Below are 16,039 nucleotides of genomic sequence, written 5' to 3' on the forward strand. Positions count from 1 at the left end.
CTCAGCAGCGGCTGCTGCGGTTCCGAAAGCGACATGTCACTACTTGAAGACGCACTTGGAGGACGCTCTTGAGCCTTGTTTTCTTTGTCAGATTCCCCAGATGGCTGATAACCAGGTCTGGGCTAGAAATGAAGACAACCAGAAAAATGAACTTTCAAAATCTTAGAAGCTCATCTCATTAAAATTGAAAAGGCTTACATTTCTCAGTGTAGTATCCCATCTTTCCTACCACACAAAGACTTAAAAACACAAGACATTTATGCTTTTGTCTCAGCAGAATGTACTGTGAAAAAAGCAAAAAGCTTTGCTTACATACTTAACTAGTTCAGCCAAACACAAACTGATATTAGTCTTTCACCATATATTAATCTTTTTTCATGTTCAGTTTCTGATTAGCAAATTTAACTCACTGCTGAAGTTTGTCTACTGACTGAAAGCAACCTCAAAGCTCTCTAATTCAGACTTGGACTTCAGTTTTCTTAACAGACAACCTTTATAGCTGCTTTAAGTTATTATCCAGAATTCTGCTTCTATTTGTAACAGAAAGGTGATTTCCAATCACCTTTCTTATAGGCCTTGCTGTGACAAAAAGCAGCCACTAGCAAGGAGGGTCCAGATCAAAACCACTATATTTAAACAAAATCTATACTTTTCCTTCTATCCTTTTTCTTAACTGATAACTGGACCAACTCATGACCTTCCTAAACATATGACCTCCTATTCCTGCAAACAACTGCAACACAAGTTAGTGAATCAGCTATTACCTGTGTTTCCTGCACTGTAGGCAGCTGAGGTGGCTCTTCTAAAATCGTACGTTCCAGCAATAACTTAGAATAAGTTTCCTGTAACCTTTTGGCTGCTGAAGGCTCAGGAGGAGGCACATTCTTCACTTTAGTAAAAGCTTCCTTCTGCTTTCTGTAAAGCTCTTGGAGCCTTTTGTTCTTCTGTTCCGTTGCCTCCTTCTGTGCTTTCTTCTCTTCATTCTGCTTTTTTTTCCTCTCCTCTTGTTGCCTGATGATGTACTGACGAACCTCATCTGTATCATAGTGACGTTTCTTAGAGATCACCTGAGGCTCCTCACTGGCGGCTATCTTGTCCGGTTTCCTTTTGGTGGGACTGTGACTCCTGGCATTTTGAGTGGGCAATAGAGATTTATGATTCTGCTTTTCCCCATCTTTCTCCTGCTTTGTACTCATGGAATCCAGCTGCAAGTCATCGAGAATTCCACGTATCTCTATGGGCAGGAAGTCCTTATTTACAGAGGCATGATCTTCTTGCTTATCATCTGGAAGAGCAGCTTCCAGTTTCTTCAGATTATTCTCGGAATGTACTTTACTTCTTGACCTTTCAAAACTTCTTGAAGAGGTTTTACAGGTAACATCCAGTCTAGAATCTGAACCTGTCCTTCCAATACAGCCTGCTAAAGAACAGTCACATATTTCAGGTAAAAATAAAATTTTGGAAATTACATGAGAACATTGCAACAGCTGCAAAAGGGGGGATGAAGGAGGAGTGCAAATCTCACTGTAAATGTGCTTTTGCTTCATTGTCATAATCTTAATATAGTAGCCTTTGCTTCGACTGAGCTCACACCCTTTATAGTCTTAACCAGCCTCACCACCTCACAGGCAGTAAGAAGCACAGCAGCTACCACCATTCCTTACTTGTGCTGTCTGAGATTCTGGATAAATTCTAAAAAGGGTTGGTAGAGGAGTCAGTGAAGATTTATGATGCACATAGATGATGGGATAGTATCTGGAAGAACCCCAATTCCTGTAAAACAGGGATGCCCAATTCTAGCTTACATATTATATACAGCATATCTGGAAAGTTCATCGGGCCTGTGGACCACTGCTAGCCATTCTTTTCCTCACTAGCTTCAAGAGGTAAAGACTGACTGCAGGTGGTCTCTATTTTTTTCGTTGCAAACTTATCTGCCATCTTTTCCTGAGTGCCTTTGCAGCATGTAACGTACCTCAAGTCACTTGCAGGGTAAGCTTCCCATGACACCAAGCAAAGTTCATAATCCACCCAGAAAGAGAGGTTAATGCATCACAACAGTGGACATGAGCAAAATCCCTCCCCCAAATCCCAGGTTAAAAATAGGAGTTATTAAAATAAGAACCTGATTTCATTCTGTCTCAGAAGTCTGCTTTATTCTGCAGACACACAGTGTTACATAATAAAGTAGTAAAAAAAAAAAAAAAAAAAAAAGTAATTAAAAAGTCCAGCGATAAAAGTACAACTTACCAGTCTTGGCAGCTCTCTCTCGTCCTGTTCTGTCACTAGATACAGCTCTTCTGTCCTGTTCTATTCTGGGAGCTGGACCCAGTATCTTTTTTACTAGCTTTTGTCCCTCCCGCCAGGAGGATGCATTTATTACATAGTTTCCACCTGCACAGTAAGTAATAAATAAAAGTCAAGTATCAGATGGATTTTCCAACATATCAAACAATATTTATTGCAACCACAGATTATTTCTATACCATTTAGTTCTGGTGTAAGAACTGGTGTAAGAAAAAAGAAAAAAAAGGAAAAAAAAAACTAAAAAGGGAGGGGGGGGAATGGTGTTACACAGGTCTAAACCATACAAGCAAATGTTACTGGGATGAGGGGAAATAACTGTAGAGGTCTGAGAAGAAGCTGTTCATCTTCACTCAAATAAGGAAAATAAGAACAAATAAAAGGAACAGAAAAAGAACAATAAAGGTGGGAGATGAAGAACAATTCACCTTCATACAAAAAGAAGGTTAGTTGTTATTCTAAGGGGAAAAAACAACCTTCAGAAATTTTCAGGTAACTGTTACAATACGTGTCTTGGGAAAGGTTAGAAAAAATAAGACAGCAGCAGTTGTTCTAAGCCAATGCTAACACTCTGTCCTCCATCTGGGATTTCCGTACCAAGACTGAAAATATTTAAAATAAATGCTATTAGTTGATACTTAATTCAAGAGCAGACTATCTTGTAAGTGACAGAAGGCAAATCAAAATGTTACTAGTATTATTATATCATCCCACATATAATTAGATGATAAAAAACTGGGTATGATGGCTTTTTTACCTAATATTGGTTTGATCAAATGCTGTTATTCAGCTCACCTTTCATCCCAATAACTTCCAATATTGTTAATTTTTTATTATTTTTTTAATAATGACCTTAAAGAGCTCTGGAGAAAAGCATCACATAAAAAAATAAAACCATTAATAACCTACTTCAGACAATTTAGCAGTTATCTTATTGCTAGAAAAGTACCTAACTTCAATACACAATCTGCAGTTGCTTTCTAACCATTCAGTTTCAGGTTCTACCTCTGACAGCACTGACTAAACAAACCCAGACACTGCAGCGTGAAAACAACACAGCCAAAGTAAAAAAGACTGTTGTCTGGGCCCAACAGGATTTGAAGATAAAATCCAAAGCAACTTCAAGTGAAGTCCAGGACAGCAGAACAACGGTGTTTCTGTAATCCCAGTCCCTAATTTCCACACCCTGCCACCCCCCCCTTTTCTTTTTGTTATTGTAAAACAGGAGGAAACTTGCTCAGTCAGAAGCCTATAGCCCACTATTCTTCCATTTACTAACAGTATTCTTTGCTTACATTGTAAATTACCCAAGTATTTTATAAATCTGCCACTTAAAACATGTCACTACAAGCCTCTTTGAAACAGATATATCAGTCAAAGGGGTTCTCTCATGGAACTCACTGTTCTCCATTACTTCTATGTGCTTTTAAAAAGGCAGTGTAAAGTCTCATCTTCCATTTCAAGTCAGCTGTTTGAACTAAAACACGCTAACAGAGCAGAATATGAGCTCTGGCTATTTATAGCCTTGGCTATGTAAAGCATTTTCTTATTGCTATGACTGAAGGAGGACAGACCATCACAGATATACCACTCAGTTACGCTTGTTATCTTCTAGGGATTTCAGGACATCATTCTCCTCACATTTCATCCATTACAGTGAATAATCATTGCCACTAAAACTTGCAGCTATCTTTGTGCTCCCCCATCACTTGGAACTGTCACAAATACGTAAGTTAAGATAGTTTCATCCCTTAAGTATGAACTGATCAGCACAGGAAGGAGCAAATCCATATTATCACTTCAAGTGACAGGCTGAGAAAGTTGGGGCTGTTCAGCCTGGAGAAGAGAAGGCTGTGTGGAGACCTCATAGCAGCCTTCCAGTACCTGAAGGGGGCTTATAAGGATGCTGGGGAGGGACTCTTCATTAGGGAATGCAGTGATAGGACAAGGGGTAATGGGTTAAAACTTAAACAGGGGAAGTATAGATTGGATATAAGGAAGAAGTTCTTTACTGTGAGGGTGGTGAGGCACTGGAATGGGCTGCCCAGGAAAGCTGTGATTGCTCCATCCCTGGCGGTGTTCAAGGCCCAGTTGGACAGAGCCTTGGGTGAGATGGTTTAGTGTGAGGTTTCCCTGCCCATGGCAGGGGGGTTGGAAGTAGATGGTCTTAAGGTCCTTTCCAACCCTAACTATTCTATGGTTCTATGATTCTATGATTCATTATCACAAAATAGTCACATGCAGCTTCATGATTTACAGCTTGCAGAAGCACACTCACTTGAAAAAATCTTTGCAATGATTTTTTAAAGCTTTTTTTTTTTTTTCCTCAACAAAGTATTTACCAATTATGGGTCACTGTATGTAAGGAGAAATCAATTCTTTAGAGGTGCAAGAGATACCTAATACCACATGTATTCAAAGAAAAAATATTGCTCTTTAATGGGACTGCAGTCATAACCACTTACTTTGTATGAAAAATAAAACCAAATGCAAAGCAGATGTGGAAGTCTTCCTAATTCTTTTGCTACACACAATCAAAAATTAACATTACTGGAAAACTAAGAAGTGCTGACAGAATTCCACATATAGTTAACTCAATTTTCTACTGTAGAGGAGTGCCTTATAGTAATCTCACATCATCTTCTCCTAATACTTTAATTTTACTTGATAGAGAGTGGAAATATCAGACAACAGTGGAAAAAAATAATCTTAATTGGTTAAAGAAATAAACATTCCTTTATAAATATCAAAATCTGTAAGTCTTGTCAAGGAACAGGTTTTTGTAAGTTTCACTAACTTAAAAAGCCAGGAATGGGCCAAGCCAGAACTAAGGGTGCAGGACAGCAACAACTTGACAAAGGACATAGAATGGCAACAGCCAGAGAAAAGCCAGAAGGACATCTGTTCTCTGCTTCTCCACTGAGCAATCATGCAAGTGAACAGCTTTTACTGCAGCCCCTCTTTGCAGAGGGGGTCAACTTGGCAAATCCCACTGGCACTCCTCGCCATTCCTCTTCTCAACATTAGTTGAGAAGGCACTAATCAGCTTTGACACAAGCAAAATAGAAGAAGAATCCAAACAGAGCTATTGCTTTTTGTCTGTGTTAGCCTGACTGATATCTAAGGATACCCACCCCCACACCCCAAGAAACACATGCTCTTTAGCAGTTCCCATAAAGTGCTCACAGCAAGTGGAAAGGCAGAAAATTAAAACAAACAAAAAATAGCACATACAGCCAACTACCCAGTAACAAAAACACACACATCCCCAATGCAGCATATAGTCTACAAACACACTACAACAGCGCTGTCACATATCTGAGAAGACTTGGAAAGTAACATGCTTTAATTTCTCTTTATTTCTTGAGACAACTCATCTCCGAAGGACAAGTGACAGCCTTCCCTCTACAGTAGAGCTAGTCACCTTGTTTGGACTCTGGACTTGACAACCGTGTCAGTTTTTGTACTTTCCGCACTGGTCTGGTTGCTTTTTTCTCTTTGTTTTTCTCACTAGGTTTTCCTTTCACTGTTGAATGCTCTAAAAAGAAACAAAAGCTGTTAAGTGATATCCCACAGAAAAGAACATAGAATGACAAGCCTGCTTCAACACTTACCTTAAAAAAAGGGAACTTGGAAAAACACAATAAAATTCACTGACTCTCCCACATTATATGTTGAGACCAACTACTCCCAGTCCAGCATTTTAAAATCCTGGTATCATGAAAACTTTAAATCAAGTGTTCCTTACCTACCCACTGGAATGCAGCAAACACACAGCAATGCCGTAATAGATCTTTACAAAGTTCATGTTAAATTTTAAAAGAAATGTTAACAGTTTGGCAGGAACAATTGCTGGTTCACTTCTACTACAGATATTACATTTTTCAGTATTAATGTTCCACAAGAACACGTAGTTCCTTCAACATCTGAAACGCACAGGCTGCTGCTTCCGCTTCAACCCATGACAGCACAAGCACTCGTTGCTGCCATGCTGCAGCATGAAAGACAGGATACCTGCAAAACTTGTCACAGAATTCACCCAGCAATGCAGAACTATTATGTATCACTTAAGGCCTCATCTACAATACAGGTAGGTTTTAGGCTTTAGAGATGCCAGGAACACTTACCAAAGTCATATTTTACCATGTTCTCATGTTGGGGCGAAAAAAAAAAGGAAACCAGGAATGTGGCTCGACCACCACCCCACTGAGTGGGTTTCCCAGCTCCCCAAGTTACAAAGCAGAGACAATCACTGCTCAAGAAGGAAAGGCAAGCTATATATTTGGTCTCAGCAGTCTCCACTGGACATGTTCAAAGATTTCTTAAAGCACTTCAGTTTGCATGCCTTGAAGATGCTCTCAATCCTGAAATGATCTGTAGATAAGGCACTCCATGGCCATTACAATCACTGTTTTCCTGTATCCCTTTAGAAAGAGTGTGATCGACAACCTGAAATAACCTCTCCATGGATAGATCCGAAGCTTTATTTAGATGCCAATAATAACTTTTACAGTCCCTAATTTTAGCTGAGTCTGCTCTCTAATGGATGTCCATAGGAACTATAAGAGACAGAACAACAGGTCTTATTAAAGGATGTAGGAAAGGAATTTTTAGAGTCTTTCTCCCTTGTAACATCCTTTCCTTACAAATTTTCCAGTCGTCTTTGAGGCTTACAAGTGCAGGGAAGACAGAATAAATGCATCAAGTACCAGTGGCCTCAGTGACTGCATTTACAGAAGTCTAGCTTGCCTCCTCACCTCTTCCAATGAAAAACAGTTCCTTCCTGATACCAGGAAACTGCAGGCTGCCTCCCACTCTATTCATATTATAGCAGTTTTGTTTTAGTACTGCAAGTCCTGAACATCTTTCAGACAGAATTACTGGAAGCTTGGGGTCCATACAACGTCCTTCAGCCTAACAGCTAAACAAAGAAAAAGATGTTCTCTATGGTCTACACTTACATGTAAAAATCTTGTTACAGTAAAGAACAATGCTTCTGAAGATATAAGAGATATTATAGCTTATTTTAGCACCACAGGACACTTTTGATACAACTGACTGTACACACCCAAACCTCTAGGCTGTAGTTTAAAGGCTATACCTTTAATACAGAATTAACACAGATAGATAATCCAAAAGCCTAAAAATACATTTAGAGAATATATTATGTACAGCACCAGCATTTGATTGCTTGGAATCAGCTATTCAATATTATCTTTTCAGGTCAGAAAGAAGACGTGTTCCACAACAGCTGTTCTTTGCATGGCATCAAGACAGGAGTATGGGTGAACACACACAGAGCTCCTTCCTTTTGTAGGCAGAAGTCCACTGAACACATTATCCAAATGCCTTTTTAATAAAACCTCTTCAGTGAAGCTTCTAAAAAATTTTGATTTCTACAAAAAGCTCATTGATTAGTTATATTTTGCTTGTCAAAACTACACCCCCCCCCAAATTAAATGCTAGTGTAGATTAAAAGTCTGGAAATTTTCATAGGCTTGACTACTTTCATAGGCTGATGCTGAGTAGAGTATGTGAAAAACAACTTTACTGAAAAGAAGTGCCTCTTCTTTCCGAAGAGTTTTTTATGAATGATTCCAGAAAATCTCCTCAGCATCTTGTTAAGCTGTACTGAAATCTAATAATTTCTATACCAGCCACTATACTATCAACATACAAAGACACCTACAAGTTTACAATCTCATCATATACTCCTCTGGTCTTGAATGTATTGACCAATAAGAAAGGTTATTTTTAATACACAAATTCTTAAGCTGCAAAACTATAGGCTCTTTAAGGGATTTTATTTTCCCTTCCCTTTCTTTTCATTCACCTGGTATCTCCTCTCCCAAGTCAGTCAAAAGCAATTCAACCTTACAGCACTCCCCTGTAACCAGCCTAGCAAATCAAAATGCACACTTGAGCATCCTATCCTTGATCACCCAGAGAAATGAGCTGCCAATCGTACTACAGTTTTCCAAAGTGAAAAATGAATAAAGACTGTGTCTTAGAGCAGTACATTTGAGGACATAAAGCATGTATCACTGTTTTGGTCTGTTAGCAGTGTAACTGTTAAGTAAATACAGGTTTTTTATTGTTTTTGCTCACAATTTTAAGTATCAGAATACTTTGTTGCTCAATGAACTCATCACCTAGAAAGAGATCATTTCTCCTGTGTTGACATTCTGCAACAATGTTTTTCAAAAGACCATTAGGCAAAGAGGACTGAGTAACAGTTTCCTGAGCTTTTAGCATTCAAGGTTCCTTCCTACACCTTCATGTGGAATAAATCCCAAAGTTAACACATCCTGTTATTTTCTCAATGCAAAGTTATTCAGTCTCCCACCCCACATCCTATCCATGCCTTATAATACTGAAGGTAAAAGTTGTACAGGAAATAAAATATAGACTATTTACAAGATTTCTTAAATCTTCTCTGATCTACCTGCTCTCCCCTTCCTCAAGGAATTCAGGTAAGAGATCTCTAAAAAAGTGCATATGTGCAAATCTCTAGGATACAAATTTCTCCAACAGTTATAATACAGTTCTACAAGTTCAGAGATATTAAATCAACTTAATGCCATATAATCTCACCACCACCCTTACTGCAGGCTACCTCCTCCATTTTAAATAAGGATTCCCAGAGACTTTCTACAGCAGACAACTCCCATCGCCCCTTTAGCTACCTATATGTTCCAACTAAACCACTAACAATTCCCACAGCAGCTTCATGTCCAAAAATGTGTTAATAACATACTGAAGTATGCAGAATGCAGCCTCCAAAATAACACTGTATCACATTAATGGTGCTTAAAATGCCAAAAATAACCCCCAATTGTTCCCATGAGATAATACAGGTTTCATCAAAACCAAAAGTGGATCAGATTTGCGCTTTTAACAGGAAATCGCATTCATTCACGCAGACACATATAAAGAAGTTACAAACTTAAATGACAACTGTTCTACCAAAGAGTTGTTTGTGGTTTGGTTTTTTTGTCTGTTTCAAAGAAAAGCCATCATTTGATTGTTTTTAGTATTGGTTTCCTATTAAAAGTATTTTAATGAGAGAATGGGGAGATGGATTTTTTTTATTCATTTTAGTGTTCAATGAGTTACTCCTCCCGTGTAAAGAATACAATATATTTAACACTCATTGCTTCGATTTTTTGTTTCCAGGACTTTGCAGACTTGTTCAAAATATCCTTCTCTGCCTCTTAAGAACAGGTTGTGTGGTTTAATCACTTCAGTTTGTGTCTCACCTGTTAACTGTAGTGCTATATCTCTATACAACTCCCGACTAATGTGAAATTTTTCATCATGCCAGATCTTCCCATCTAGAGTACGAATTCTTGTTTCGGCAGGATTGAAACCTGAAAGTAAACAATTTAGGAGTTTAAAATAACTGCAACAAGATGTAAATAAAGCTTTCTCAGGGTGGAAGAGGTGGGGAACTGCCAAGTAAGAAAGTCTGGCAGTTGCGCACAGTTGAAAAACAGTAGACTGCATGAAGAAAAGATTATTAAAAATGTGAAAGGCTTTCTCAATCAATAAGCTCTGGGACCATAAAATAAACATACTAAAATAAAATTAAATGCTAATACAGTGTGCTTTTTTTACATAGTAATGCGGAATGAGACAGGAAAAATTTCAAAAGAATCCACAGTTCTCTAAATAGGCAATAATTTCCTTTTTTTCTTGTCCATATCTTTGATCAAACCATGCTATTCCACTTCTGTACTGCCAAACACAGTTATGAGTCATATCCATGCTTTGACATGTTGCTCAATGAATTGAACTCCACTCCTTCACCATGTATAACCAACAGGGAGGGATTCTGCACCTCCGTACCTCTGTATGATGGAGCAGCAGGTGCAGTTGCCACTTTCCTGACTTTGGGAGTTACTGTATTCTCCATGTTTGTGATCACAACAGGTTGCTCAACATAGCCTGAGTGCTGCCCTCTGCCACCCAACTCTTCAGAATGCTCCCACTGCTTCCGAATCCGCTCCTTCAGCTTCTCCAACTTAGCATCATGCTGCTGCCGCTTCAAAATCTCCAGCCTATGAGCATTAGAAGTACTGGTGGCAGAAGAGGAAGACGCTTTCAGTTCACTGTCCTGGGATGTGTTACTCTGAGGAGTTTTAGTGCTACTCTCATCTCCTCCAGAGCCACCATTTTTTTCCTCATCCAATCTTGGAGGTGTTGCAGCCTTAAGAAATGCCTCATTATTCTGCAAGGCATCAATAGCTGGTCGGTCATTCAAATACCTAACAACAGTCTCGCCTGCAGCAGAAGAACATGGGCTTTCAAAATCTCTGCTCTGTAGATGCCGCTCATCTCGGTCATGTATCATACGGCCTATTATCTCCGTCTTCCCTTGTGCTTCACTGAAGTCCAAACTAGAGAGCAATTGATTGGCCTCAAGTTGGCTGGAACCATGATAAGAGAGAGAATTGTATGTATCCCTGATGTAATAGAAGGAAAAAAGATGTCACCATCAGAAATACAACTGTATGACCTTCCAACCCAGCAATCGACATATTCATTAACTGTAAGAATGACTTCCTATACCTCATCTCCACTTTAAGGGTAAGCTCTTCTAAAGTTTGATCACCACACATTTAATAGTGCAAGTGTGATGAAACTGAAAGAGGTTTCCTGTTAAAGATTTCATTTTCTGCACTCTGTCAGAACATGACTATATATAAAGTTGAAAAGCTGAACGTTGGTTATGTAGAAAACCAGCAAACAGTAATGTCACCCCTCAGTTTAAAAAAACCTTTACATTAAAAAACAAGTGCAAAACTTGAGAAGTATAATTAATATCCATTTTCTAAAACAAACCACCGCCCAGCTTCTTGACAGCACAGTCATTAGACGAGAAAACAAATAAAATGCACAAGAAAACCCTGTCCTGTATTTGAGCATTAAAAAGGCAAGCCCCTGACAAGAACTTCAGACTGAACTGGATGTATTGCAAAAAATATAAAGCCTACTGAGAGCTTAAAAATTCAACAAACTAAGGATCTCTTAGCATTTTGTATATAATGTATTTAATGTTTTCACGAATGAAGGGCTGAAGATACTAAAAACTGGCACTTAAGCTACCTGGTTTGCTTCCTCAGCAAGTACATTTAAAGAACTGACCTGAAGCCAAGTCATAACACTGTACTTGTGAAATTGTCTACCACTCTTTCTCTAATAGCACACTGCTGCTGCATAGTGCACTAATCATTACCAACCAACATAACAGTTGCGCGGTTTAAATGCACAAAATTTCATCAAAAGTATATATAAATATATAGACAAGCAGGTTGTTCTACCCATTAGTCTGGCTTTCTGGCTTTTGTTTACTTATGCACACTGTAAGCACTGACTACAGGCTTGCTCTCAGAGCAGGAATAATGTTAACCTAGCAGCTCTGATGTTACTTCCCAAATTAATGCCCCCAGAGCCACACAGTTCTTTTTACTGTAAAAAAGCCATTCTTTCCACCTGGATGTAACAGCATGAGTCTAGCTGCTCTCATTTTCTTGCTTTCCCTGAATTCCGTTAAATTTACTATGTAGTTTTGCAACAAATAACTGATGTAAATTATTGCAGATAGGGAAGACAATAAAACTGACCAAAGATTACACAACTGATTCACATCAGCCTACCATGCAACAAACAAGGAGAAAAGCTTCACAGCTGGCAAGTAGTGGAAAAGGGGACCAAAACTCAGGTCTTAGGATAATGATTATTAATAGAGATCTAGTAGAATTTTAAAAAATACCACTGTCCCAACTCCACTCTAATCAGCCATCAGCAACCCCCAAATCTTTGTGAGAACATTTAGAAAAATACTCAAACTATGTGTTAGAATCCAATAAAAAGACTATTAAGAACCTAACAAAGCTAATCATCAGGGATGCCTGTGCAAAGAACACACACTGCTTAAAAATCATGAAGAATTAAAGAAGTTATGGTAGAAGTCTTTTAGGCTTTGATATTACAGCAAGTTATAGGGAGTTTATTTTGACTGCATGTTATCTAAGTTTTTAAGGCATCTTATGTTCATTACAGCACTTAACATACACTAAGAAAAACAGGCTTTCCATATTTTCCTTCATTCCTCATACCCCACCATGCCCTATGTTCTCAAATATTCCAAGCCACTTTTTCTCCTTGATACAGCTATTCTTATTTGGGTTTCTCACACACAAGAACTGAATGCAAATTTAGTACTAGATGTTCTTGCTATACACCATCTTATGATAACACATTTGGGAATACGTGATAAAGAACTAATAAAACAAAGTTGGATAAACAGGAGGAAATACTCTTTTTAGTTCTTATAACTAAACCAAAATACCTATCAAACTTACAGGCCACTGAGGCCACAGCCAAATCAAGCTGATGATCTGGCTCTATTTCAAGACATCTGGCTTTAAACTCACATTCACTGAATGATAAATAAGTTTGTATTTTATTTCATATTTTTTTTTTAAAAGGAAAACACTTTTGTCCAACACCACAGGCTAGTCATGTGGGTGGGTGGGTGAGGGGAGGAAGCAAATAATTTTTTGAGGAGCTTTCAGAAAACATCACTATTAGCTTAATTTTGATCTTAGCATATTTTTCTTTAACAGTCAACTGTCTCAGCACTAACCTGTATGAAGCCAGTGGTTCATGAAATTCCGCATGATTGCTTTTTTTCACATTGCTTTCAAGAGTGGTCACTCGAAGAGGGCTGCGTGAGGACTTTTCCTTGCTCGATTTATTTTGGCTGGAGGACTGGGAAGCTGAAGCAGAAACCAAAGAATTCTCTATGTACCTATCTCTCCAGAATGAGAAAACTCTTGGGGAAACAATTAAGAACACAGTTTTCCTTAGGTTTAAGCAGCACTCCAAAATAACATCTAAAGTACTTCCTCTCTTTTTCAACAAGCTGATTTCAACAGCTAGGAGGCAAGGTGGCAAGTACTTGAAACAACAATCATATTTAAACATTGTAAGTAATTAAATTTGTGAAAGCTGTGTTGCCACTAGAGGTCGACCTGTCTGTTCTTCTCCAGTGTCACACTACCAGAATGCTTTGAACAGTATTTAAAATGAGGGCTTATTTCTTATAAGCAAATGCTTTCCTTAAATGAAATAAAGGGAGCATCAGGGTATAACAGTTGACAAACAATAAAAAATAGAAACAGCTAGTCCAGCATAAACAATTGTCACCCACCTGCCCCCCCAGAGAACTCATGGTATCAGAATGGGATAAACACTGCTCACTCACAACATCAGAAAGTCTTGTCCCTCCCTGTAACCCAGTGACTGTGATAGTACACTTTCCTCCCTAAGCTAAGGGAAGAAAACTTTAGTTTCTCATGGGCAATTAGTTTCATGAATAAAGATCATTAGCAGGAGACAACTTGAGGGCAGGGAGGAAAAATCAAGTTTTCCCAGATCACAGTGGCTTTACCCTGCATTACACACTATACCCTCAATAACACATACCTTTTCTGCATATTTTCCTGCTAGCACTAGCAGAGGGCTTCTTGGCATCCATGACAGAATCAAATACAGCTGTGCTGGTGGGAGCTATTTCCAATTTGTTCTCTATATGACGTAACTAGAATTTGAAGATAATGCAAATTATAATAGTGTTTTCAGTTTTTAGGCTACAGGGTTTTATTCCTCTAATGTGACCAATTTTTCTTCATTTCATAAAGAATAAAGCCACAGGCAAAAGCAACTTCACAAGGCTGATACCATAAAACTGCACAGCCTTATGGCCAGAAACTACATCAGATTATTAAGTTTTGTTTAACAGGATTATCTAAATTAGGTTTTGTTACATAGTTCTGTTGCACAGTTTTGCTTCCATAGGCAGGCTATTGTGAAAAAAATAAAATTAAAAAATTAATAACAACATGCCATGCAGAATCTTAATGCTTGGCCTGAATGAAAAAGCAATCTCATTTGGAATAAATTCTGTAATACTCTTTTCAAAATCGAGCATGATACAAGATTCCACATGTAAAACCCCACATTGATGCTAAGCTATCAAAAAAGACAGATGGACAAGGCTATGTAAAAGAGCTGAATTCCATGAAAAAACAAGATGTTTGGCTTACCTGAAGCCAGGTTTTAGAAACTAGTTAAATTCTCACAGAAAAACAGCAATTCCAATGCTCAAAGATGAAATACACTGGTGTTGTCCCAGTTTCTGACCAGTAAACAGGGGAGAGCTATTTTTTCAAGTTTTCAGAAGTCACCGCTTTTTTACATAGAAAGGTAATACTAAACTCAAGACTCAGCATGTGTTACTACACTCAAGACTGGGCTTTCTGTGGCAAACATTTCTTCTACTGCACGTGGAAATCTGCTTCCAAGATAGAACAATGGCCAACATGCATATATTCCAACTGCTTGCCTTATTTCAAACTGTTTAACAATCACTGAACAATACCCGAGTTAAAAGTTGTGTAGCCATTAACTGATTTGAAAAGGAGTAAGACCAAAAAACAAACAAAAACACAAAAGAAAAAAAAAAAATCAGTACTTACAGCAGCCTTAGTCTGAGAAAAAGTAGCCCATGCTGCAGTTAGATCTTATGGAGCAGAAAAAAAAACAGAAATATGTTTCTCATTAGTACATGTAAAACAATGAAATAAAATGCTGCTTCAAAACAATTTCCATGGGCTCACTAATCAAATTCTTTTAATGACTCAGTTCCAGCCTGTCAATGTCCTCTAGGAGAGGCTGCTATCAGTCAAGACTCATTTAACCAGAGCAATAAAGTACATAATGTAAAACGAGTATGTAATGTTAACGAGTTCACTACATTAGGTCAAGTATATTATTACACTTGAAATCAAATCTGTCACATTAAAAAAGTTGTTTAGAAGACAAAATAAAAGCGGGTTATCTACCCCAGTGCAAGTATCTTGCATTTTTCCATTACACTATAGTTTAACTACTTTTTTTCCCTCCCATTTTCTTCTTCAGTAAATTAAGCATGAATACATGATCACTGAAAGACTCTACTCAACAACAAGCTTTGAGCATGTGAATTCTGAACTGTACACCCTACAAAAAAAACAGAAGCAATGTTTGCAAAGAACAAGCGTGAGGCACTAATCAACTTCAGACTTTTGATCTAAACAGCACTTGCTCTTTGTGCAAACTAGTTCAGTTAGATGCATTAGTATTTTCCTCTAAAAGTACTTACTTTTTCAGTTCTCCTCTTCTTTTGGATTCTAATGGTTTTCTTCTAATGCAATGGTTTACGTAACACAACATCCAAAACTTTAATATGTGTCAGAACCATGAGAGTAGTAGGGTCAGTGCGTTTTTTAAACAAATAAATAAATAAATAAGTATTTTCCTTACAGTTGAAAAGCTGCCAATTTAATTTCAGGTAAGATAACCCTCTTCCTTTGTGTTGCTGTAAGGAAGCAGCATAGCAACAACTTCACTTTGATTTCAAAGAGATGGTGCTTCATGCCTACAGAACACCTCAGTTTCACAAAGTACATAATTTTAAAAGAAACTGAACATACCCCAGAAAACAATAAGCAATAATGTCCTCCTACAGAAAAATAATAATCTGCCTCTACTTTCAAAATAGCTTCTGGAGTCCAGTTTTGTCATAGTGGAGATCATAAGACTAATCTTGAACCACAGACTTAACATGCAGCTCAGCTCTAGACTATAGCTTTCTTACTCCCAGGGATGTACTGTAATTACATGACAG

The 16,039-nt window shown here is 38.0% G+C and overlaps 1 protein-coding gene across 4 annotated transcripts in view; it reads right to left on the reverse strand.

Annotated features, from left to right (window-relative positions):
• Positions 1–16,039, reverse strand: part of CEP350 (centrosomal protein 350) — a 75,956-nt gene that overhangs the window by 47,692 nt on the left and 12,225 nt on the right. For 3 of the 4 annotated variants that reach the window (XM_061452005.1, XM_061452003.1, XM_061452001.1), the window contains exons 3-11: positions 14,850–14,893; positions 13,798–13,912; positions 12,956–13,088; positions 10,153–10,769; positions 9,564–9,674; positions 5,729–5,842; positions 2,251–2,394; positions 765–1,420; positions 1–122 (exon numbers count right to left, since the gene is read on the reverse strand). In XM_061452005.1, the coding sequence (XP_061307989.1) occupies positions 1–122; positions 765–1,420; positions 2,251–2,394; positions 5,729–5,842; positions 9,564–9,674; positions 10,153–10,769; positions 12,956–13,088; positions 13,798–13,912; positions 14,850–14,893 (2,056 nt within the window). The remainder of the gene's footprint in view (positions 123–764; positions 1,421–2,250; positions 2,395–5,728; positions 5,843–9,563; positions 9,675–10,152; positions 10,770–12,955; positions 13,089–13,797; positions 13,913–14,849; positions 14,894–16,039) is intronic. The other variant, XM_061452002.1, reaches the window with a different exon arrangement.

The sequence above is a fragment of the Pezoporus flaviventris genome, unplaced genomic scaffold (genome assembly GCF_033815535.1).
Source record: "Pezoporus flaviventris isolate CSIRO_AGI_PZ_B2104156 unplaced genomic scaffold, CSIRO_AGI_Pfla_v1 ptg000013l, whole genome shotgun sequence".
NCBI lineage: Eukaryota > Metazoa > Chordata > Aves > Psittaciformes > Psittacidae > Pezoporus > Pezoporus flaviventris.